We start from the raw sequence: 24691 nt of genomic DNA, 5'->3' as shown, positions 1-24691 counted from the left end.
GGGGTGGGGGGGGTCCGGGGGCTATTCTCGCGAGCTTTGCTTCCCCCGGCGCCTGTGCGACGCCTATCGCGAGACTTCTCGCGAGACTTCTCGCTCCTCCGCCTCCTCTGCCGCTCCCTCCGCCGCCGCCTTAGCCTGACACCGGACTCAGCCTCTCCCCTGGCCGAGCACCGGCCCGGCTCCACTGAGGCCCCGGCCCCCCGCCCCGCCTCGCCGCCGCCATGGCGGACCCTAAATACGCCGACCTCCCCGGCATTGTGAGTACTGGGCCGGCCCGGCTCCCCAGGACCGCGCCCCCGACCTCCTGCGGACCCCAGAGCTCGCCCGTGACCCCGCCCGCCCGCGGCGCCGCCTCCGCCCGGGGCCCCGCCGCTCGCCCCCGCCGGCCGGGGCCCCGCCGGACGCCTCCACCGCCTGGGCAGGGCCGAGGGGCGGCCTAGTAGGCCCCTTCCGGCGGGCTCCGGCCCCTGGGCCCAGAGCTCGGCCCAGGGCACTGGCCGCTTGTGACCGAGCGTTCTCTGCACCCATCCCGGCGCCCCAGCAGCCCCGTCCCTCCTCCAGACACACACGCTCGGTCACTTGGTGGTGGCCTTCACCCTGCCGAGGAGCAGGCTGCGTGGCAGAGCTCTCGCGCCAGGAGGATAATCTGCCCCGACCCCGCCCTCGCGAGCGCTCCCCGCTTCTCCCACCGTGTCGCCCGCCTTTGTGCCGCGCTGCCCGCCTTCCCCGGCTGGGTTCGAGTCCCAGGACCGCGGGTAGTCAAGTCCTGAGTCACTTTGAACCCTTGGGCCCAGAGGGTGGCGTCCAGGGCTTCCATCGAGAATAGCCCTCTCCTGCTTCTGACTTGACTGCCCCCAAAGATCCTCGCCCCCTCCCTTTCAGTTCCAGGGTAACATCTTTATCACGTACACCCACCACTTACCATCAGGTCCAAGTTGTCCCCACTGTCGTGCCCAGCCCTCTAATACATGACAACTGACGTCCAGTTGAGGGGGCAGGTGGAAGGGACAGAATCCCGGCATCACAGTCTGCCTTCTCTGTTAGTTTGTACAAATGGAGCGGGGCCGGGCGTGTTGCAGATGCTGGGTAGTGAGGTTGGGTGGTCACTGCTTCTACCTGCAGGCCAGGAACGAGCCAGATGTTTATGAAACCAGCGACCTACCTGAGGATGACCAAGCGGAGTTTGATGCGGTAAGGTTCTGTGTTGCCTCAGGCCCCCTACTTCCCTCCCCTGGGCAGGCCCTTTCCCTTTTCTGGACAGCCACAGCAGTAGGCGGGTGTGCCAACCCAAAAGCCTGGGTGGTATGTAGCTGCAGAGCTTGTAGAGGGCTTGTGGGCTGGTAGCCACTAGTGGACAGTGCCAGGAAGGGGTCAGTTCAGTGATATTATAACTGACAAGACCAGGTGTAGGGCCTTTTAAATGAAATATCTCAAGCGCTCGCTTTGGCAGCACATATACTAAATAAAATGAAAATACCTCAAAACAGGCATGGGATTAGTAACTTAGGCCCCTGGGGGCTAGTCCATGGTAGTGAATCATGAAGTCTGAGCACTTATAAACTGCTTGTTAGGCAGTAGGCCTTTTTTTTTTTTTTTAAAGATTTATTTATTTATACAAGCACTGGGTACAGTCAGAAGTGCGGGAGGGTGAGAGAATTCACCAGAGCCAGAGCAGGGAGCAGAACAGATAGACTGACAAAATACACCGCTGAGGGGAGCAGAGGTAGCAGCAGGAGAGGTCTGCATGCCATGTGGGACCACGTGGAAGGAGAGGTCTGCACGCCATGTGGGACCCTCGCCGACCACCGGCCAGGGAACGAACCAGCGCTGCGGAGGCTGCGGGAAGATTCGCAGCCCAGCGCTCAACCACTGCACCACCAGGGGAGGCCCAATAGGCCTATTTTATAAAATACTTCACTTAACATGTTTTCATGAGTATTTTACCAAGAGCTAGACTTTAAAATATAGGGAAATAGTCTTCTATTTGAATAGCCAGTATCCATTGGACATTTCCTTTTTACTACTTTTTTTTGTTGTTGTTGTAAGAGCTAGGGTGCAGGCCAGAGGTGCGGAAGTGAGAGGATTCATTAGGGACAGAGTGGGGAGCAGAACAGGCAGATCTACTGCTGAGGGGAGCAGTGGGTGAGGCAGGAGAGGTCTGCTGCACCATTTGGGTCACCTCCGTGGCTGAGACTACTTGTTAGAATCTAAGCCCCTGATTTGAAGGGCTTTTTTTTAAGGATTTATTTATTTATACAAGAACCGGGGTACAGGTCAGAGGCGCAGGAGGGAGGGTGAGAGAATTCATCAGAGACAGAGTGGGGAGCAGAAAAGGTAGATGTACCGAAGACACTGCTGAGGGGAGCAGCAGGTGAGGCAGGAGAGGTCTGCCATGCCACGTGGGTTTCTCTCTGGCCGGCCGGGAATTGAACCCGCGCTGCAGAGGCTGCGGACAGCACGGCGCTCAACCCGCTGCACCACCAGGGAGGCCCTGATTTGAAGATTTTAGAAAAATAGGTGACCTGTCCAGAGTGAAACAAATATGAAGAATAACTTAAAACTATTATATCAACATAAGAGCAGAGATCCTGGTAATACTTTCGGATCACAGCAAAACTCTCAGAAGAAATTAACTGTGAACACATTTTTTTTATCACAAGGGGAGCCATTTAACATTGTTTATTGAGTCTGTTCATTCTATGTTGATTTTTGTGTAATGCACAAGAAATAAATGGCCCTGCTCTCAGAGAGTAGGCTAATGGGGGAGTTAGGCTATATATAAGAAGTACATAGAAGAAAACACAAAATTTAATCAAGGGAAATCAACGTAGTAAAAACTCTGTGAGTGCCATGGAGAACCACGCTCTATTAGCATATCTTATAGAGTGTGTTTTAGGTTCTGTTATTTCCAAAGAGAGCTGGACTTGGTCACGCTGATGGTGTGAAAGCTCAGTACCGTTGTGACCAAGAGTCAGTGGGAACAGGCTCAAGATGTGTGTCTGTCAGTCTGTGGCTATGTCTGTGGGGCTGGTTAGTTCTGGAAAATGCTGGTTGCTGGCTTATGATGTATGGCTTGGCGTACTTACTTCTTATTTGATTTTCCCTTGTGGAAGTGGTTCCTACTCAGTGGGGAACACCTTCCCAGTCCCCTCTCTCAGTGGTGTGTTTCTTGTGGCTTCTGTACTTGCTGGCATGTCAGTCTGTCCCCCAAGCTTGAATACCTGGAGATAATTGTAGATGTAATAGCTGAAGGACCTGGGTATGCACCTCTCTCCCGTCTTACCAGGAAGCTGTCCCTGGGCTTCCAGGGCAGGTAACGTGCTGAGGACTTCACTCTTCTGCCACAGTTCAGAAATGGCCTAGTTTCAAATCTGGCCTAGACCTCTCTATAAAATATCAAGTCTTCATGATATAATGAATGAAACTTTGTCCCTTTGTCACTGAGATGCAAACAGGTAGTATCACCGTAGTTCCCTTTCCAAACCAAAAAAAAAAAAATACATTGTGGTTTTCCTTTTGAGTTGCACAAAAGGAATATCTTTTAATAAAAAGAAAGTGACATCTATTCAGGTGTGGAAGAGCCTGAATGTGCCACCTTGGCCGGCTGCTTCTCCCTGCTGAGACTGAGTAGCTTATTTTAGTAGCATTGAGTGAAATGACTAACGGGGAGAAGATACTGTACATGTTTGCTTCCTGCAACATAGTGCCCAAGATGTGGGGGCAGCAGTGCATCGGAGCTGGGCATAAATGCAGGAGGATCAGTCGCCTCCATCACCTCAGCTAAATGACTCTTTGCTGAGGAGTGAGTGGGGTGGGAAGGCCTTCAATTGCTTCAGGAGCCCTGGGGAAGTGGGGGCTGGGCAGAGGGGGCTGAGATATTTCCTGGTGTCAGCTAATGCGTCTGGCCCTACATGTCCCTATAGGCTTTGTGAGGGTAGCTTTCGGGAAGTCAGCTGAGTAATGGTTCTGCTGTTGCTCTTAATACTGACGTAAATGTGCAACTTGAGGAGCGGTGGTTGTGTTTAGACAATCCAGAAGCAGCCTCTCTCCTCACCTCCTTTTCCAAGATCTGGCACTGGCTACGGGGCACATCGCCACAACTGTGGCTGCAGCCTGAGGTTTTCAGTCACCTTCTTAATCCTTGGTGATGGCATTGCTCTGCCTTAGTCTCCAGACTATTTTCAATTGTAATTGTATTTGTTTTAAAAAGTAGGTAATACATGCAGATAGAACAAAAAGTTTCTCTTCTCGTCCCTGCCTGTCACCGCTCAGTTCCCTTCCTTGGAGAGAGCCAATATAGCTTCCTATGGAACCTTTTTTTTGGGGGGTGGGATGGGGGGGTAACTTCAGACTTGAAAGGGATAGTCAAACAACATTGACCCTCCCTGTCTTGATGTCTTTCACCTGATTGTCCACTGTGGAAGAAATCAGGCCGTTGAGGGAAATGCCTTTTAATACCCTTTAAAAATTGTAACTGCTAGTTTAACCTGAACATAAAAAGTTTTTTTTTTTTTTAATTCTCATAGGGGAGAGGATGGGGAAAGAAAATAGTCAACGGTTTTAATTTTGGTCAAGATGGTCCTGATTTTTCTACAGCCCTTTAGTAAAACCACAGGAGCTGGAAGTAAAGTGTTCTCAAGTGAATGGGCCAGCAGACAGCACAGACTGGCCCTTTCCTGCCCATCTGGGAGGCCCTCCTTGGAAGGAGGACACTTCTGGGTTGATGGGATTGGTGGCTCGTTTGGAAACTTATTAAACTGTCTAATTGTTGAAGCCAATTCCCAGTTGACATTTCCTCTCCCCTGGGCCCACAACCTGCTTTGAGTTTGTGTATTCTGCTCCTGGCTTTGAACTGCTGGAGCAAGGGGGGTAAATGTAGAAAACCCCGCTAGAAACAGTATGTAGTCTCCTTGTATGCCATGAGTATGCCTTGTCTCTGTGCCACGTGGGGGGGGCATGCCCTGACCGTAGCTGGTGGGGCCCTGCGACAGGCCTCAGCCCGGCACTGGGTGAGCCGCTGGAGGCCCCGCCAGCCCGAGAGGGGTAGGTCTCTCCCTCGCAGAGGGAGACGTCGTAGCGTATGCTTGACTGTTTGCTGACTACTGGCACACTTAAACTTACGTGAGTTTTTCCTAATGCTTCCCCCCATCCTCCCTCCTCACCACCTTGCCTGGACACTAGTTTGCACAAGTAAGACCATTCGATGCTTCTTTGCATGTTTTTTTATCTGCCATCCCGCATGCGATGCTCTGTCACTGTGCTGTTGTTGTAGCTAATCGTCTCACATTCTAATGAGTCCTGAGCTGGGTCACTAAGCGATTCACTGGCCTTGCGTTTAAAGATCATTAACCAGGTTAGCACAGCCGTGACAGGACTTGTCTCTTCCTGCGAGGTCTAGAGAATAAAACTGTCCAGCAGAGGATGGGATAGAAACATGGAGGCTAGAAATGTTTTTAGACACGCTAGAAGGGGATTGCCTTCCTCTTAGACTGAAATGGAGATGAGAGAGAAGGAGTGGCTTTTAACATTCTAGAAACGAGGACAAGGGCGGCGGCCCTCGGCCTCACTCTTGGCGGCTTATGGATTACCCCCACAAAAAGCCACGTTTTCATATTCGCCCGTGTTCCGCCATTAGAGGAAGGTACGTGGGGTGGGACAGGCGTGTTCTGTGCGGTTTCAAGACACTGACTTGGGTTATTTGTGCTTTCACGAGTCTTTGTGTTTCCGTCCCTCCTTCAGAAGTGGTGGATGGTCAGCATCATGTTGGTCCATCTGGCAGTTTTATTCTGTAGCGCTCTCCATCCTCTGTGTCCCGTGGTCCTGAAGCCCCTGGCTGCGGTGTCAGCATAGAGCCTGAGCAGACTCAGCGCGGCACAGGCCGCTCCCCTGCCTGATCTAGAACCTCAGGTTTGCCCTTTGAGGCGCAGGCACTTAGTCTGGGCACCCGCTAGTGAAAGGGATTGGGAATCGTGTGCCGGGCAGCTGGGATCAGGGCATTTAGGATTTCTTCAGGCAAGGTGGCTGGGTGTAATAGGTTTCTGTGGTGACTGTAGCTACTCCAGGTTGTAGGCATTACACCTAAAATCTCATCATCCCCACCCCCATCCATAGGCTACCCCTGGGGTGTTTTGTACTATTTACAAACACGCCACCTTTTAAAACTGTTTCGGTCTTTCCCCTATTTTATTTGTTTCTCATGATCTGAACTTGAACTTATGGCCCATTGTCCGCTCTCTTCTTGCTTCTCCCAAGCAAGGAGAAAGGTGGTGTGTGTGCCTCCTCCGTGTGTCTGCATGTGTGCACCTGTGAGTGTCTACACCGCTCTGCTCAGAGACGCCCGGCCGGGACCAGGGGCCTGGACCCACCTCTGCCCCGAGCCGAAGGGGGAGTCGTGGCCGGGCTGGACCCTGATGCCTCCCGGGACGGGGAGGTCTAGGTTTAGGGGAACCTCACCGAGAGCTCTGGAGCAGGAAGCACATGTCTCACACCATCGTGTGTTCTCACATGTGCCGAGCCATCGCCACCTGCCTGCAGGGCTGTGGGAGAGGCAGGGCATGAGGCTGGCTCCCCGGCCGGCAGGCCTGCGCCAGTCTTGCCTAGAGGCAGGAGCTGTGGTGGCCTGGACCAAAGTAAGGTCTTCTTGATGTATCTCACCTTTTCTCGCTTGTCCACCTCCCACCCCTGTGAATCTTGTGAACGGAGGGTTGGGGCTGCTCGCCGCGCGTGTCGGTGTCCGGGCTGTGCCAGCACGCCCTGACGGCCGGCTCCGGCCGCGCGCCGGGGTGGCCCACCGCCCAAGGGAGCACAAACGCCCGGGCCCGTACAAAGGACCAGGCTCTGCCCTGCCTCTCCTGGCGGCAGCGAATGAGAATGGGCTGCTTTTAGGTTACTCACGTTTCCTTAAGCTCACAATCTGTACCTGATGTATTTTGTTCTGCTTAACCTGAAGTCACGTCAGACCCTGTGGTGAGTGATTCTGCCCTCAGATGCCTCATTCTTCAGAGCTGGAGAACCTGGGAGACAGGGGAAATTGAGCCATGAACTGTTAAGGGAAAGTCCCCCGGAGAATTCTGTGCCCGCAGCCACCTGCAGGCCTTCGCACTCTATAGAGCTTCTGCTTCACACGCTCCGTGCCGCAGCTGCCCCACCTCAGCCTTCCCTCCCCTCACTTCCCTGTTCCGTGCCGCTCGCTTGCCACAGCATCTAACTCCGAGCTGTCAGGTGGCTTTAAACCGCTGCTGTGGATGGCACAGCTTCATGACATCCTCACCACCAGAGAAGGAAGGGTCCCAAGCTCTGTCTCTTGGGGTATATGGCGACCTCAGCTGAAATTTCTTGGCCCCCAAATTTTGCTAGGTTCCCCCGGGCCCGTGGTGCAGTGTGTGTGAAGACTGTCATGTAGTGCATGTGACAATTTGCTAATAAAATTTTGTCTTTTTTTTTCCCCTCCCTCACCCCTGTCTCCCCCACTCCCTTTCCGTTTAACTCTTGATTTTCTCACCTCTGGGGAACCGCAAGGAGCTGGTAAGAAGCCCTACCTTTCGTCTGCTTTTTAACGGGGTGTGCTGTGATGGGCAGTTCTCTCTCCTTTTGTCTACTAACCCTCTCCTCTCTCTACTTAGCCCTGTCCCCACCTTACAAGTCACTGTTAGGCCCACGCCCCAGATCCCCGGACCCTGGCAGAGTGGGTGCCGCTGGCCACCGAGTGCCAGGAGCACCTCCAGACAGGCGCCACGAGGACCCTAGGGCGGGCCAGCGGGCAGCCGTCTGCCCCAGATGTGCCCCACAGCACCGATGAGACGAAAGCCCCGTCCAGCACTCTGGAGCCCGTGTGCTGAGAATTCGCCCTCTACGACACCCCTTCCCCTGTTAGGAAAAATACACAACAAAGTAGGTTGGCAGCCGCCCGGTGCCCGGCCCATAGCACGGGCTCGACAAACAGCAGCCCCGGTGAATTTCCTTCCGTGGTCTGCAGACCCGCCTCCCAGTCCTCTTTTTAAGAGGGTTTTTAAATGAGTCTGCATCACCCCGGGAGGAGTGGCCTGTTCTGGAGTGTGAACTTGAAGGAAGGTGGCTGTCTTCCCTGCCACGAGTCCTTTCCAGACACTCTCGGAGACCTCGCAGTGTTCAGCTGGCGAGTGTCGCGGCCGTAGCGCCGCAGAGTAAAGTGATGATCATTTGAGACTCAGTTACCGCGTCCCCTGTGCGCTGGCCTGTGGGCGGTGAGCCCTTCTTCCCTTCCTCTGGAGCCCTGGCCCTTCCAGCCCGCACTTCCCCGAAGAGATAAAGAACAAGTTGGTATTTTCTCCTAACCGCCTCACCTCCCTATTTTAAAAGTTGCCGTTCACACGGACTCCCGGGAGAGCAGGCCGGAATGGGCCTGGATCTCTGTCTGCTGCTCTTGATGACGTCTCCCCATCACCACCCCCTTCTTCCTCCGCCCCCAGACGGCATCTCGGCCCTGGTTGCATGTATTAGAGGCATCTGGGTAGCTTTTAAATTGGCCTACTGTCCTGGCCTGACCCCAGAGAATTCAGTCATACTCAACAGAATATGATTCTCTTCCTCCCTCCCTCCCTCTCTCTCTCTCTCTCTCTCTCTCTCTCTCTCTTTTTTTTTAAACAATTTCCAAGTGATTCTGTAGTGCACCCAGAGTAAAGAACATTGTTAAAGACTCATTTGCCTTCCTCCGGTAGGAGGTAGAGCTGTCTTCCCAGATAGAACAGGACTCCTGGTCTCCTTCCCCTTCCCTTAGTAGTCAGAGCTGCCAGACTTAAATGAAGGCGAGACATCAAATCTCAGGGCCCAGTCTTGGTGTAGTTTGTGGACTCTGAATAGTAAGTAGGTATCTAGTCAGGAGGAAGCCTCTGCTCAATTTCTAGAATAAAATCTCTCCCTTTCCTGACATGCCTGTGTTTATGGAGGCACACCAGTGCTCGAGGCGCAGCAGAGGAGGCAGGGAGAAGAGGCCGGTGCTGTAGCTTCTGCCGGGCTGTCCTCATTTCAGGACTTCGCACACGCGGTACCAGCCACATGTCGTGCTTGTGGCAAGAGATACCTGCTGATGCTTGTGTTTCTAAGATGGCCCTTACAAAGTAATGCCGAGTCGCTTGCCTCTTCTCTCTGCCCTCTCAGCTCCCTGACCTCCTGGAGCCTGGAAATAGGACCTCTGGTCAGGCCCTCTGCCAGCCCTCCTGTAGCATGGAAGGTGTCTTCCCTTCAGCGGCATGTTAAGGTTTTGACACTCACTCAGCGCCAGGAGTCTGTCTGCTGCCCCTCCTCTTTCCTCGCAGCAGAGAGGAGGGGTTAGCTTGAAAACGGACTTCTCAGTGGCAAGGAAACTGACTTTGGGGAGGGGGAGGTTAAAAGAGGTCAGGTTGGTCTCTTGCCCTGAGTGTGAGGTATGTGCCAGATAACTGGGAGGGACCCACTGGATGGGGTGGGGGTGCGGGCAGGCTTTTGTGCAGAGTGGGTGGGGAGGTTACCCTGCCTGTTTCCAGCTAATCAGTGTGTTAATATTTATACAACTGAGACTCCAGAGTTAGCAGGAAGCTCCCGTTTCCTAGGTTGAACCTGGGTCGGAAGCTAGGGATGGAGCGGCCTTCTTTCCCCTTGGGCATGTCGGACCAGTCTCCTGGTTATTGGGGGTTTGAGGGATTGGAAAAGTTGTGTGGTGGAAAGAATCTGCCCTTGGCTTGACCTACCTGTTCCTGCAGGAGGAGCTGACGAGCACAAGTGTGGAGCACATCATCGTCAACCCCAATGCCGCCTACGACAAGTTCAAGGACAAGAGAGTGGGGACAAAGGGACTTGGTAAGACTGGAAATGGGTCAGGAATAGCCAGTCCTCAGGCCTTACTGGGTGCTGCTCTGGGGAGCGGGCCCATCGTGGACGCCGGCATAGTCATGCGACCACGGCTGCCCGGAGCCTGGTCAGGCCTTCACTTCCGTTTTCTCTTGCAGATTTCTCCGACCGTATTGGAAAAACCAAGAGGACAGGCTATGAGTCTGGAGAATACGAGATGGTCTGTTGGCGTGTGTGTTGATGGGAGTGGTGCCGAGATCCTGGCACGCGTTTAGGGAGATCAAGGGATACAGTCGGGACTCCTGTGTCCCTCTAGTGTGGGTTCTGAGGAGCCCAGTAAGATGCAGTGGAGGGTGCTGTATCCCATTGCTTGCTCTGGAGGGTCTGTAAGCCTCCAGCTATCACTGCCTTTATAACTTAGGCTCAGAGTCCGGCTGGATTCCTAGAGTCCCTGACTGGGAGGTGACGTCCTCATCTGTGCTTGTTCTCTAGCTGGGAGAGGGCCTGGGAGTGAAGGAGACCCCCCAGCAGAAGTACCAGCGGCTCCTGCATGAGGTCCAGGAGCTGACCACCGAGGTTGAGAAAATCAAGGTAACTGTACATTCTCTTCTCGCTCTGTGGTGCCGGAGGAGGGCCTCCCACTGGGAAAAGAAAGACTGTCTGAGCTCCTGGGTAAGGAGGCTGAGGTGGTCAGAGTTTGGGAATATACACGGATCTACATTCAGTGTTAAGAAATGCCCTGGTGGCTTCCAGACACAGCTGTCCATAAGGGTCTTGAGCCTTCCCCCTCCCCTTGATTCATACTTGCCGCCCCTCTACTTCCCTTTATACCAGACGACAGTGAAGGAGTCAGCCACCGAGGAGAAGCTGACCCCTGTGGTGCTGGCTAAACAGCTGGCTGCCCTGAAGCAGCAGCTGGTTGCATCCCACCTGGAAAAGTTGCTGGGCCCAGATGCCGCGATCAACCTTACTGACCCCGATGGAGCTCTGGCTAAGTGGGTGCCCCGTTTTGTTGGGAAAACAATGCTGTTTGGGGTATTAGAAGAACTGAGTCATGTACTGACAGGGATGCTAAGGAGAAAGATGGCCTAGCTGTTCTTTAATGAGCGTGACTGGACCGGTCCACATCCTTCAAATCATGATAGTACTCGGTCTCTTGACCAGGCGCCTGCTGCTGCAGCTGGAAGCAACAAAGAACAGCAAAGGAGTTGGTTCAGGGGCAAAGGCCACCAGTGGGAGCCTCCTAGACAGCAGCCTGGTCACATATGAACTGCATTCTCGGCCTGAGCAGGACAAATTCTCCCAAGCCGCCAAAGTAAGTATGCGTGCGGTGTTGGCTGAGGGACCGAGAGGGATGTGGCCCTAGACTCCTGCCTCCCTGCGAGGCACCCGAGCTGGGTAAAGGGTGCTGGGAAAGTTTCTGATCGTTTTGATGTCTCGTGCTCCGTGTTTCCGCGTCCAGCTGCTGTGCTGAGATGTCAAGAGTGTGACTAGGGATGTTTCGAGGGAAAGGAATCCCTCGGCAGAGTACAGGAGAAAGGGGGCGGCGGAGCGTAGACGAGCAGAGAGTGGCTGCCATCCCCCACCCCCCCACCGCAGCACGGAGGCTGATGGCAGGTCTCTCCTTCCTCCCTAGGTTGCAGAACTTGAGAAGCGCCTGACAGAGCTGGAAGCAACTGTGCGCTGTGATCAGGATGCTCAGGTCAGGTGCTCTCCTATACGTGGTCTGAACCTCAGACCCTACACCCTGAGCTTTACGGTCCACAGCATTCCACAGAAGCCTGGGCGGAGTCCGAAGAGGGCCTCAGTTCCAGAGTCAGCAGCGGGTGGCCAGCTAGCGGCAGAAAGCACGGGAGGCGGCGGTGATCACATGCAAATACAAACTCACTGATTCCTTTGCTCCTTTATTCCCACCAGAATCCCCTTTCTGCAGGCCTGCAGGGAGCGTGTCTTATGGTGAGTCTAAAAGGAACTGAGGTATTTGATTACTGGGGGGATCCTGGATTGGGTTTGCTTTGAGAATGGTTTTTGGAGCCGTAGCTGTACGTTCATCACCTCCGGTGGGCTGTGGAGTCGCCCCAGTCCAATCCCTCTCATGAACCCCGCCCCACCTCCCACCGCAGGAGACCGTAGAGCTGTTGCAGGCAAAGGTGAGCGCCCTGGACCTCGCGGTTCTGGACCAAGTGGAGGCCCGGCTGCAGGTACTAAGTGGTGGATTGCGGAGCACTCGCCACTCTGGCAGCTCTGGGAGTCCACATCGTCACCCTAAAATCTGTGCTTTCAGAGCGTGCTGGGGAAGGTGAATGAGATCGCCAAGCATAAAGCCTCTGTGGAAGATGCAGACACGCAGAGCAAGGTCAGGAAATGCCTTTCCCTGTCTTCCTGCCTTCCCTGCTTCCTCGCGTCCCTGTGGTCCTGGTGGTGGTGACGCCCCCGGCCGCTATCTTCACAGCACTCCCCAGTTGAGAAAGCTCGAGCCCCCGCCGCGGAGGCCTGGCCGTCCCCAGCCGCTCCGCTCCGCTGCCTTTTGTCCCTCCAGGTGCACCAGCTTTATGAAACCATTCAGCGCTGGAGCCCCGTTGCCTCCACCCTCCCCGAGCTGGTGCAGAGACTTGTCACCATCAAGCAGCTGCATGAGCAAGGTGGGACGGGCCCTGCTGGGGCGCTGCGTGGCACTGGAAAGGGGGGAACCCGTGTTCCCTCCCCTCGCCGCAGAGTCTAACCTGCCCGCTCTTTCCTGTAGCTATGCAGTTTGGGCAGCTCCTGACACACTTGGACACCACACAGCAGATGATTGCCAGTTCCCTCAAGGACAACACTACACTCTTAACGCAGGTGTGTCCCCTCACGGGTCGGCGCCCTCTCCTCCGGCACACGGACCAGCTTCTCAGTAAGGGTCGGCCTTCTCTTAGCTGCGCCCAGCGGAGAGCGAGTCCTCGGCGGCTGGCAGCGCCGTTCTGTCAGGGAAAGCGTTCCCGGTGCGCGCCCGGCCCGGGGGACCGTCAGGACGAATGAAAAAATACACGAAGCGTTTGGTGTAATGTGTTCTTCCTGCAGCACAGTGTTCTAAAATTTTGAACCACTAAAACCCACATTTCAACAAAATCAGATACGGCTCGTCGCATCAGAGAGACGAAGGGCTGTCGCCGGGGGCGTCGGGGCGAGTCCGCAGAGCCCGCCTGCGGGGACGCGCTCCCGGGCAGCTCGAGAACTGCTGCGCCGCGCTCCGCTGCGGGGCTCGCGGGCTGCTTCCGGCTCCGCGTTGTCTTGTTCCTCGGCCAGTAAGTACCCGGCCCTCGCCCACAGTAAGACGTCTCTGGCTTTCTAGGTGCAGACAACCATGCGTGAAAACCTGTCCACGGTTGAGGGGAACTTTGCCAACATTGATGAACGGATGAAGAGACTGGGCAAGTGAGCGCCTTCGGGGGATGGAGCACGGGGGTCACCCCCGCCCCTCGGATCTTAACAGCTTACGTAGTTCCCCCGTAACTGTAACTCTCGCATCCCCATCCCGTTCGACATTGGGGGCCAGGGGTTTCTTCCTGCATGTGGGGTTCACACCCCTCTGGTGCACACAGAGTGGCAGCTGGGGGGGATTAGATGCTGGTCTCTCCTTCGGCCCCGGGCCCAGCCACACGCTAGCCCGCGTCCAGTACCGCGCTGCCCGGTGTGGGGACGCTGGGTCCCATCCTGCCGCGCGGCCCCCCCCGCCCCGGCTGGCTGCAAGTCCGTACAGCTGTTTCTGACCATTAAAAGCTGTTGTACTCGGTGTGGTCTCTGCTGTGCTTCCTGGGGAAAAGGCAGGACCGAGAGGCATTCCCAGCCCGGTGGCGGGCCCAGCCCCGCGACTGCGAGAGGGCGATGCGAGCTTTAACCTGTTTTTTACCAAGGAGCCAAGGAAAAAATGAGCACGGAGTCAGAGCCAGAGTTTCAAAATATTCTCATCTGTTAAATTAAGAGTGTCTCCCATAGAAAAGCAGTGGAGGCCCCGCAGGGCAAGTACAAAACAGAATTAAAACTCCCAAGGGTCTCGTCTTTACAAAAGAAAAGGCAGGAGGCAGCCCCTGGACAGCTGGTCGTGCTGGCCGCTCCGGTTGGACCACGTTGCATAATCCTCAGTCGCATCATCACAACGTCTCTGAGCATTTTGACGGGGGAGAAGGGGCAGTGTAGTGTGTGTGGGAGGAGAGGCCCAGAGGGCTCTCTGTGCCCCCTGACCCCCTTTTCGAATCCCAGAGGAGAGTAGAGGGAGGCTGGCTACACCCTGCAGTGAGGCTATGTGTTTCAAACCTGGGGACGGGGGAAGAGGGGTCTGTGCTTTGAGCAACCTGAGCCAGAGGCAGAGGGGTGTCGGGCGGGGAGGGTGCGTGATGCTTATTGCTTTGTACCTTTCACTGGGAAGGAAGGAGGGCAGCAGCCAACAGTAGCTCACAGGTTTGTAAACTGAGCCTGCTGGCTTCAAGAAGGGAGGCAATGAAGTCGAATTAAATATAAAAGTTGTTTGTGCAAAAATAACTTAAATAAAAGACCTGGGGAAGGGGGTGTTCCCCTTAGCCTGGTGGGGAGAGGGCCTTATACCACCCCCCCAGGCCTCTTCAGTGACATGGCTTTGGGGGGGAGGGGGTGAGCTTCCCTACCCCCTGCAATGGCTCAGGACGGGATTGTAGGGTGCGGGGTTGCCTTTGTGCTCTGAGTGGGAGGAGCGCCCCCGCCCACTGTCCACAGGTGCAGGTGGCCGGCAGGGGCTCCCAAGGCTCAGCACTCAGCTCTCCCCAGTCAGGGTCAGGTCCAGCTCCAGGTATGGCTGCTATGGGGCCAGTTTCCTCCTCTTGTTTTTGGCAGGACGGCCAGGGCGGGCCCGGGGAGGCAGAGGGACAGCCGGCTGCGCGAGGGGGAAGGTGGAAAAGGGACGGAAGGGCTTGGTGTCAGGAAGCCCCCCCCCCCCCAGCCTCCCGCGCCCCCTCCCGCGCCCACGCGCACTTACTCGGGTCGCGGGGCTGGGGTCCAAGGTGACGTCCTGGCGGGAGCTATTGCTGTTCCTGGCGGGGCTGCAAGGAGGACACGCGATCAGGGCGGCAGGGGCGGATGCTCCTGCTCACGTTCAGGCGAGCCCTGCCTCTGGGGAAGCTAAGCTACTCTTCAGACGGCCTGTCAGCGCAGCAGGGGGAAGCCAGGGTTGGGGGGCCCGGCACTCACTTGTATTTTCTTCTCCGGCCACGACGAGACTTTCTAACCACCCCTGGAGGCACCTGAGGAAAGACGACCTGTGTGTAGGAAGTGAGGAAAAGCTCCCGGTGGGCCCGGCCCCCCCTTCAGCCCGGACCTCCCGGTCGGTCGCCGCGCTCACCTTAAGGTCCTCAGAATGGGGCCCAGGAGGGGATGGATCCTTGGGCTCAGCACCCCCTTCCGCCAGCTCCCCATTATGCTGCCAGTGGTGGGTCCTCCTGGGGGACCTTTCCATTTGTCCATTGAAGCCACCACGGGCTCCCCACTTGAGCGCCAGCCGACCAGGCTCCCGCCGGCCGCCGGGCTTTCGGCCCCGGCCTGGCCTGGCCTCACCGTTAATGCCCCGAAGTCCCCCTCCTCCCCTCCGGCCCCGCTTCCCTGACCCCCTCCCAGTGAGCAGCTCGGGGACTGGAGGGTCAGGAGAACCGTGGGGAGGGGCTAAGGCACTGAGGGGAGGCCTGGCGGGCTCCGGTTCAAGGGCTGAGGTGGGGCTCTCGGGGGGCAGACAGGGTGCTTCTGGCTGCTCTGGAGGGATCTGCAGACAAAAACCAAATTCCCGTCGGTCTCCAACAGTCTCTGCTCTGGCAGCGCGGGACGCCCGTGACACTCAGAACGCCCGTGTTTTGCGTTCGGGAGGAAACCGGCAGGCGCCCGCCCGCGCCCTCACCCTCACCTGGAGACTCTGTAGCAGGCAGGCGAGGGGACTGGACGCCTCTGAGAGGGGTGGAGGCGCTCCCCCCCCAGGGAGGAGCTGCAGCCCCAACTGGCCAGAGAGAAGAGGGCCAGGAGGCTGCAGCAGGCTGGGGAGGGTTCCAGGGCTGCTGGTCAGCGAAGACAGGTCACCTGGGAAGGAATGACAGTCAGGGGTCTTCCGAGCAAACATCATTCCTCGCTTCAGGCTTTGCTGCAGGGCCGAGACCCTGCCCCGGGCGCCCCCCGCCCCCGGCCCGCTCTCACTGCCTGCTTTTCTTCCGCAGCGGAGCCTTCCTCAAACTTACCCAGCAGGCTGGCACTCAGCAGAGGGCTAAGGAGTTGGGGGGGTCTCCCTGAGTTGGAGGGGGCCTTGCCCAGAGAGGAGGCCCCCGGGTCAGTAGTTGCCGTGGTGACACTGGAGGTAGGTGGTCCAGGTTGGGGGGCACTCAGGACACAAGGCTAAGCAGAAAGAACGGCCGGTTCTAGCCCACGGCGCGCGGGCCGCACACCTCTCCGCGGGCACAGTCTCGGCGATCCCTCCCGCGGAGCAGGCCGCGCTCCTCCGCTCCTCCGATACAGACCTAGTTCCCGCGGCCGTCACACCCCCAGCCAAGGACTGCGCAGACCCCCAGCACACCCCCAGCCAAAGGCCCCGAGGCAGAGCTCAGGCCTAAAACCGAAAGCTTCTGATTCCCATCTCCGAGTCTCTCTCGCGTCTGTCCCGCCCACTCACCCCCATCCTCACCTGGGGGGGTGTCCCCGAGGGGGGATCCAGGCTGGCAGCCAGCAGCGCAGAATTTAAAGCTATGAGGGTAGGGGGGCCTGAAAGTGGGGGGAATAGCAGGGGGGGCAAGTCTCCCAAACCTGAAAACGTCTCCCCACTTGGACCCCCGGCTCCCTCTGCAGATCCTTCCCCATCCCCAGCTGTGGGGCCCAGGGTCAACAGGGGCAGGAAAGAAGCCAGAGGTTGCTAGGAGGTGCGGAAGGGGGTGGAAGGAGGTCCGAGGGGGGTGGCGGAAGCAGGGAAGCCACTAAAAGCGAAGGCCCTTCAGGCTCGCCTGGTGCTATGGGAGGGCCAGGTCCCCCGGGTGGGGGCAGCAGGGGCTCGGGGGGAGGCTGGCCCCCTCCCCCAGCCAGCACACCAAACAAACTGTGGCTGAGCATCGGAGAGGGCGGGGGCTGCCCCAGACTCAGAGGGAGAGGCAAGGCCCCTAGCATCCCTGGGAAGCCAGCTCCACTCAGTGCCAGGCCCTGCTCAGGGCTGGGGAAGGGGAAAGCCTCCCCACCAGCCAGGGGAGGCAGAGGGCAGGCCGGGCCCGCCCCCATCCCAAGCCCTTCAGACGGGCTTTGAAGCACAGGGCTGGGGACCAGGGGGGCTTTGGAGGCAGCTGGTGGGGCAGGGGCACCTGAAAAGGAAGAGAGAAATTCAGCTCGAGGGGGGCTCTTTCTCCCGGCGCCCCAAAGACCCCAACCTCCCTGCCCACCACCCAGAGGGCCTGAAGCGCTAGACCGGACTCGTACCTGGCACGCTGCTGAGGCTGCCGCTGGCGGTCCCGGGCAGGGCGGGCTGCAGGGGATGCCGGGGCTGGGGCGGGCTCCCTGAGGAGAGGGCTGGGGGCGGAGGAAGGTGTGCATCTGACCCCAAGAGGTTAAAGCTTCCATCAGAGTGGGAAGGGCCGGGGGTTGGGAGTCCCAGCAGGGACAGCACAGAGGGGAGGATAGGCTGGGATGGCTCAGGGAGAGGAAAGGGCTGGGGGGCGGGGGGGGGGCCGGGGCCCGAGGCCGGGTCCTTCTAGGGACTTGGGGACCTCCCCCTTCTAGCAACCGCAGGACAGTGGGAGGCCTGCGAGGGCGGCGCTGCGAGGGTCTGGGTGAAGAGTGGGAAGCTGAGGGCACCTGGGCACGGGGCCTTCGGCCCTGTAAAGTGCTGGGAGGGGGGAGCGGGGGGTGCTGTGCCTTGGCCGCTGCGGAGAGTAGGCTGCTAGCAAGGAAGGGGGGTGCCCCAGGCCCCTCCACTGTAGGTGCCCCTCCCAGGGGTCCCAAGACCAGGGGCAGGTGCATAGTGGCTGAAGACACTGGTGGCTGAGTGGCAGGACCAGGGGGGCCGGGGGGAGCGGGGAGATTATTGCTTGGGGGGAGTGGAGGGGGTGTTAAGGCATCACTACAGTGGAAGAGAGGGGGGTCTGTCGGTGGTGAGGAGGATGCATGAGGAGCTGGAGGAGACCCCAGGTCAGGGGGCAACAGGCTGGATCGGAGGGCAGCTCCCCAGTTGTACGAGGGGGCATTGAGGCTGATAGCAGGTGGAGGCGGCGGAGCTGGAGAGGGGGCATTTCCCCTTGGGAGGAAACAGGGGCTGCTGCTGCCTCCAGAAGGGACTGGGTCAGGAAGCCTTGGCGGTGGGAAGAGCCCCCCAGGGCCTGCTAGTGGGGGGAAGGCCTGTGGAACTGAGGGGGGTTCTGGGGGAAGGGAGCCAGGACCCCCATTAAGTGGAGTTGGAGGAGGGGCTCTACAGGGAGGGCGGGCGGGAGGGGGCCCTGGGGACACAGTGTGGAACATTTGGGGGCTCGATCCCTCTCCTGCAACAGATGAGAAACGAAAGGTCAGCCTGGGGCGCCCCTTCCAAGCCATTGCTTTTGACTTCTCCACCCACCGCCCCTCAGTTCCCAGCCTCCCTGCGCCGCCCCTCGCCCCCTCCCGCGGCCCCTCCCGCGACCCTTTTCCCAAGCCCTGAAGTTTCCTCAGCCCCGAGTCCGATGAAGACTCACCAGGAGAATGTGAGCAGGTGGTCTCCATGCTGCGGTACAGAGTTGCCATGGCAACGGCTTTCCGCCGGTGGTTGCACAGCTTGGTCATGTCCTCCTCTGATGCTGGCCCCACCCCAGCCCCACCCGGGGTCACCGGGGCCAAAGGGTCAAAGTTGAAAACCTGTGCGGTAGAGGGGTAGAGGGCATGGACAGGGCCCTGAGGAACGGGAGCCGTGAGGGCCGACCCGGCCGGCGAGCTGCGTGAAGCGGAAGCGCCAGGGCTCCCCCCTGCGCGCTCTGGCTCCACGCTCACCTTGGGGACGTTGAGTGGACACTCCAGACCGCACTTGCAGGTCCCATCGCTGAGGAGGTAGCTCCGGGTTTGCTCCAAGGAAGACAGCTCCGTGCCACTTGGGCTGGGGGAGGGCGGGGGAGAGCGGGGCTGAGTCCCCGCTGACCCAGGAGATACCCAGGCCCGGTTCCCCAGCCAAAGGCCTTCCCGCAAAGAGCAGATGCCGAGGGCTCTTGGGGAGACCCAGAAAGGAAGGGGAGGGTGGAAAGAGCAGAGGCACGGGGAGCAAAGCGGGTGCGGGAGCCAGAACAGCGGAGGGTGACCGAGGGCCAGAGCCCTCAGGTACCAGACGGGAACAGAAAGAGAAAACTCAGGCAACAAGAGAGCCCGCGCAGAAGTGGGGGGCGCCGAGGCCCGTACCTGATGTAGAGCACAGCACCCTCCCGAACGCAGCGCTGCCAGCCCACGGGGACAGATGCGGCCACAGGGCCCCCAGCTCTGTCTGCTCCGCTGCTCTCATTGCCCCCATTCATTGTGTGTAGTCGGCTCCCACGTGCCTGGGGGCGGACACCAGCGTGGGCACCGGGGAAGCTCAGCCGGGCTGGTACCGGACCGAGCTCTCCGGGAACACGGAGGTCGGGGGAGACCCAGAAGGTTCGGGGGCAGGGGAAGGCCTTGGAGAGCTGGGGGCGCGGACGAAGCGGGGCCCTCTGTCACCCCCCACGGCTACCTGAACATCTCTGCAAACATCGTGGGGTCCAGTCTAAAGCCGGGCGGCCGGCTTAGCCCACACCTGCAACACAGGGGGGACGGCCGGGCTGTCAGGCGTTTGTCAAGCTCAGGGGCGTGCCGCGGCCCAGGGCGCCCCGCGAGCGCCGCGCTCGCACAAGTGCTCGGGAAGGTCGCCGGGACCTGCCGGCTGCGCCCACGGCCTCCCGGCCTCGTCCGCGCCCGGGACGCGGGTCCACCCCGCGGCCGGCGGCCACGGACCCCGCGTACAAAGGGTCGGGCCCGCGGGCAGCGCAGCCCCCCCGGCGGGACGGGCGCCCCGACCCCAGACCACGAGGAAGTTCCCGAGCCCGGCCCCGCGGCCGCCCCGCAGAGGTCACCCCGCAACTGCCCGGGGCGCCCCGCGGACGCCCGCGCCGGCCCCGCCGGCCGATCCCGAGCGGCGCATTTAGGTTTCGCAGAAAGGCCGGGACCAGCTTTGTCCTCCCGGCGCCCGAGAGGCGCGACCCCCGGGCGCGAGGGGGGCGCCCCGCTCCTGCCGCCGCGTCGGGCCCGCCCCGAGCGCGCCCCCGGCCGGCGCCCGCGCCCCCCGCCCTCCCGCCGCCGCGGAACTTTCCCTCGAGCCGGCGCCTGTCACCGGCCGCTCCCGGGCGGGAGGGGGAGGCAGAAGTAGGAAGGAACTTGGGGCGCGGCGGGCGGGGCGCGGGGCGCGGGGGGCGGCGCGGGCAGAAGTCGGGCGCCGCGGCGCGATCGGGGGGCCGGGGCCGGGGCCGGGCCGCGGCCGGGGGGAGGGGCGGGGGGAGGGGGCCGGGCCCTGCACTCACCGCGGCCCATGGCTCGGCCGGCCCCGCCCTGCGCAGTCGCGGCCCGAGGGGAGTGGGAGGGGCGGGCGGGGGTCGGCGGCGCGCGAGCCTCCGGTGCGGCCCCGGCCGGTCCTAGCAGGAAGCGCCGCCGCTGCCGCCGCGGATCACCGAGCGGCCTCCCGCGCATGCGCCATGGGGGCCAGGGGCAGCCCTGGGGATTCCGTTCCCAGAAGGCACCGCGCAGGCTGCCGCTGCTGCCGCCGCCGCCGCCGCCGCCGCCGCCGCCGTCGCCGCCGCCGCCGCCGCCGCCGCTGCCCGGACGGGAGAGGGGCGGGGCCGGGCCCCCGCCCAGCGCACTCCGACGAGCCAACAGGAGGGCCGCAGTGCGCATGCGGGAGCGCGCCTGCCCTTCCCCCACAACCCCCATTAATCCCCTGGAGAACAAACACCCCACGCGGGCCCCCCCGCCCCCCGCCGTCCGCGGAAGGATCAGAGCCTCTTCCCAGGCCGCGGGCGGCCAATCGCAGCCTCCCCGGGGAGGGGCCTCCGCCGCCGCCCGGCCTGTGAGGGAGCCGGGCCGCCGGCCCGGGAGGGGCCGCCGGGAGGAGAGTCGCGACGCGCCCCGCCCGCCCCGGGGCTTCCGGGTGGAGCGCGGGGCCGCCCGCCCCGCCGCCGCCACGTGACCCGCTGTCACCGCGGCCGGGCCCGAGCGGGCCGAGCCCCCGCGGCCAGGCGTCGCCGGAGGGCGGGCGGCCCCACGTGGCCTGTCCGCCCGACGGCGCGGCGGCCCCTCGCGTGCGCGTGGCGCGGGCCGCTGAGTCGAGGCGGCCCCCACGTCCGCCGCCCGCTCCCTGAGCCCCGGCGGCTCGCGGGCTGTTCCTCGCGCCGGATCGGCGAGGCGCAGGCCGGGGCGGGCCGGGCCCTGGGGGCGGCCGCGGACAGCCTCGGGGCCCCCGCCCCGGGCTCGCGCAGGCACCGGCGCCGCGGGCGGGCGGGCCCCGGGCGGAGGGCGCTCGTCGCGGCCTGGGAGGGCGCGGGGGAAGGTGCCCTGCGGGGGCGGCAGACGGCCCCGGGGCGCCCCGCGGGGAAGCCCCTGAAACAGACGCGGCTCAGCGGCCCGCGCCCGCTCGCCGGGCGGGCCGGGAGGAGGAGGCCCCGCTGCGGGCGGAGGGGCCGCCGCCGGGTGGGCGGAACGCGCGCTCGCGGAGACAAGCCGCGGCTTCCCGGGGCAGCCCAGGGGCGGCCGCGCTGCGGCCGTTGGGGCCGTTGGGTGCGGAGCGCAGGCGCCCCGCCCTCGCCCCGCGCCCCCCCGCGCCGCCCCCCGCCCCGCAGCCCCGCGCGTGCGCGCGCAGACACCGGTTGCCAAACATTGCATCATCCCCGCCCCCTCCTCCCCTCCCCCTCGCCCCTCCGCGCGCGCGCATGACTCACCGCCGCCTCCGCGGAGCCGCGTGACCTCAAGCCACTTCCGGGTCCAGCGCGACGTCGACCCCCAATCGGGAGGGAGCGCGGGGGGCGGGGCCGCGGGGCCCCTGAGTGGCGGACGCGAGGGGCGGGGCGGGGCCAGCGCCGGCGTGCCGCCTCCTGATTGGCCGGCCCCTGGCCCCGCCCCTGAGAGGAGGGCAAGGCCTTATTAAAAGGCCGCTGCGCCCGGCGGCCGAGGTCAGAGGCTTGAGTCTGCGGAGCGGAGCGTATCATGTTGAAGATGAGCGGGTGGCAGCGACAGAGCCAAAATCAGAGCCGGAATCTGAGGAGAGAGGCGAGTACCCGCTGCTTACCCTCCCGTCCCCGCGAGCGCCGGCGGCCCTCGGAGTGGGGGCTCCGCTCGGGGTGGGACCGCGCCGCCTCCGCGGTGTAGTGGGCGGCCGGGGCGGGCGGGGTCCCGTATTCGCGTGTGCGGTTTGCAGACCCCTCTGCCTTCAGATGACAGCGTCACCCCACCCCTGCCTGGAGCGCGGCCCTGCTCCCCCGGACTGTGCAGTTGGGCGAGCCCCCCCATCTTCCACCCCGGCTGCCCTCGGGTGACCCCCGGCTTCCTGGCTAGCCCTGCCTGGGGGAGGCGGGGAGGGGCGGGGCGGGGCCGGACACACCCCCGCACGGAGCCCGGACCGCCGCCCTGTCACCGGCGCCACTGCCCCCACCCCACCCCCAGCCCTGTCAGCCCGAGCGTCTCGGTGCCTCCACGGCCACGTTGGTATCTGGGGCTCCTGGACCCGCCACGGGGCGGCCCTTCTGCACCCTAACAGAGTGCGGAACCTTCAGGACACTCACGTGTGCTGGGGCGGGAAGGATGCCGATGCAGGGAGTGGTGGCCATGGGTTTTCCCTTTCCTCCAATGCCCCCGAGCCTCCAGCACGAGAGAGCATCTTAGATCACAAGTGTGGGGCGCCATTTGGGGTCTCCCCAGTGTATTGTCCTTCCCCTGGGCTTGGGCCCTGCCTCTTCCCCATGTCCTGTCTCCAACTAATCTATGTAACCATTGCATCAGGCCGGCCCCCTGCAGCCCTCTGGCCCGGGGCACCACTGCTGATGAAAGCCAGGCCCATCCACTGGAAGGCAGGGAGGCGTCTCCAGGGACCAGCCCTGCAGAGAAACACTCAGGCCTATATTGCGTCTCCAGTCCCTGGGGACAGGCAGCTGGGGCTGCTTCTGGGCTTCACCCTCCCTTCACTATGAGAGCTCGGGGAGGATTTATCCAGTTGTTCCTAACATGTGCTTTAGCAAACACCTACTATGTGCCATGTAGTTTAAGACTCCAGGATAAACTCATGAATTGGGGGGGAGGGAATCTCTGCTCTTGCAGAGATTACATTTCAGTGAGAGGAGGTGAACAGTAAACAAATATTTCAGTGCCATGGAGAACACTAAAGCATGGAAGCACTGAATGCTCAGGTTGGCAGTTACAGGTTTACATTGGGTGGTTACAGGGAGGTGACATTTAAATGAAAGATCTAATGCAAGATAGTAAGCCATGAAGATACATGGTAGGAAGAGCTTTCCAGAAGGGACAGAAAGAACAGAAATCCTAAAGTGGGAGCTTGCCTAGTATCTTCAGAGAATTGGAGGCTGGACTAAAGTGAGCACGAGGGAGAGCGGTGGATAAATCTAGGGCAGGAAGGAGCTGAGTGCGCAAAGCCGTCTAAGCCATTTTGTGCATGTTCTGTAGCCTTTAACGTGTGTAAAATTGGAAGTCAATGGAGGGTTTGTGAACAGAGGAACATGACATAACCAAGTTTTAGAAAGGCTACGTTGTGAAGACCTGGGAAGAGCAGAACCTGGAGACCAGCAGTCAGGAGGCGGCTGCAGCAATCTAAGAAAGGATAGTAAATCTAAACTGGGAACAAGTCAGCTGGTGAGAAGAGTTTAGATTGTGGGTTTTTGAGGAACGAGTTAAGAAATTTTGCCGGACTGGTTTGGAATGTGGAGTTTGAAAGGAGAGAGGAATTTAGGATGATAAAGGCTTTTTTGGCTTAATCAACTAGAGTTGTCATTTTGCAGAGATGGGGAAGATCTTGGAAGGGGGAAGGGACAGACAACGGTTTACTTGCAGACATATTAAGTCTGTGCGGCCGATCAGACAGGACGTGCAAGCAGAGTTGGAGGTCCCAGGAGAGATCCAGGCTGGAAATGTACATTTGGGGGGTGGCAGTGTGGGGATGGAATTAGGGAAATGTCATTTGATTGATGTGTTCCCTTCTTAGTAGTTAGTCCTTACCGTGGCAAGTTTAAGGCCTGCCTTAAATTTAGAGAAAGCAGAATTGGCCAGGGCTTTGCTGTTATGTAATCAGGACTACAAATGTCAGCAACTAAAAATAAAGAGGGCCAGGCTCTCCTCTCCCTGGACATGGCTACGGGGCCGTTAGCGCTACGGGACAGGGAGCAAGGCAGAACCAATAGGAGGCTGGAGACAGAAGAACCTGCTTCTCCCCCTTCCACAAATGACTAACATTTATCTTTGATCACCACAGTGTTCCAGAAGGAAGTGTATCTTCATACATCACCACACCTGAAAGCAGGTAAACTTAATCCTTTCTCAAAATCAACCCGTAAGACATAGTGTTTATGTTAGGTTCCCTTTACTGGCACCCTAAGAAGTTAAGAAAACCTCTAGTGATTACGTGAGGGGGGGGTTTGAATCTGAGCAAAGTTTTGCAGTCAGGCCACCCTCCATCTCCTGGTCCACCCCTAACAAGGTGACCGAATCACTATTCTTAGAGCATGTCCTAATTGAAAGCTGGCTCCGAGTGAGCAGTCAACCCCAACGAAGGTAATTGGCTTGTTTCAGCACACCTCAGTCCCTGTCAAGGTTAGACTGACCCAAAGGACTGTTTGCTGGAGCTCCCCACACAGGAGAAGAAAGGAGCACAAATGGTCTGGTAATTGGCTCTGGAAACTACCAA

At 60.0% G+C, this 24691-nt stretch overlaps 3 protein-coding genes across 3 annotated transcripts; 2 read left to right on the top strand and 1 right to left on the bottom strand.

Moving 5' to 3' along the window:
- The first annotated feature begins 76 nt into the window (after positions 1 to 76).
- On the top strand, positions 77 to 13589 carry DCTN2 (dynactin subunit 2). The gene is made up of 14 exons (XM_037515061.2): positions 77 to 257; positions 1123 to 1191; positions 9717 to 9813; positions 9963 to 10024; positions 10297 to 10395; positions 10639 to 10799; positions 10969 to 11119; positions 11441 to 11506; positions 11722 to 11760; positions 11928 to 12005; positions 12089 to 12160; positions 12344 to 12446; positions 12548 to 12639; positions 13133 to 13589. The coding sequence occupies exons 1-14, from the start codon at positions 222 to 224 to the stop codon at positions 13217 to 13219; spliced, it is 1212 nt and encodes a 403-aa protein (XP_037370958.1). The 5' UTR covers positions 77 to 221; the 3' UTR covers positions 13220 to 13589.
- Positions 13590 to 13727: 138 nt separating this feature from the next.
- MBD6 (methyl-CpG binding domain protein 6) lies at positions 13728 to 20348 on the bottom strand. The gene is given in 15 exon segments (XM_037515059.2): positions 13728 to 14686; positions 14789 to 14852; positions 15001 to 15053; positions 15152 to 15565; positions 15704 to 15873; positions 16029 to 16182; positions 16469 to 16689; positions 16692 to 17129; positions 17245 to 17488; positions 17491 to 18299; positions 18489 to 18648; positions 18781 to 18883; positions 19180 to 19316; positions 19490 to 19552; positions 20313 to 20348. Coding segments are annotated over 13 exon segments (3018 nt in total). The 5' UTR covers positions 19293 to 19316; positions 19490 to 19552; positions 20313 to 20348; the 3' UTR covers positions 13728 to 14611.
- Positions 20349 to 21987: 1639 nt separating this feature from the next.
- On the top strand, positions 21988 to 24301 carry LOC129146013 (DDIT3 upstream open reading frame protein). Its single transcript, XM_054696734.1, has 2 exons — positions 21988 to 22050; positions 24260 to 24301. The coding sequence occupies exons 1-2, from the start codon at positions 21988 to 21990 to the stop codon at positions 24299 to 24301; spliced, it is 105 nt and encodes a 34-aa protein (XP_054552709.1).
- The last annotated feature ends 390 nt before the right edge of the window (positions 24302 to 24691 follow it).

The sequence above is a fragment of the Talpa occidentalis genome, unplaced genomic scaffold (genome assembly GCF_014898055.3).
Source record: "Talpa occidentalis isolate TD23 unplaced genomic scaffold, MPIMG_talOcc4v2.1 talOcc4.16, whole genome shotgun sequence".
Lineage (NCBI taxonomy): Eukaryota > Metazoa > Chordata > Mammalia > Eulipotyphla > Talpidae > Talpa > Talpa occidentalis.
Note: the sequence above shows the minus strand (reverse complement) of the source record. Positions and strands in the feature narration are given on the sequence as shown.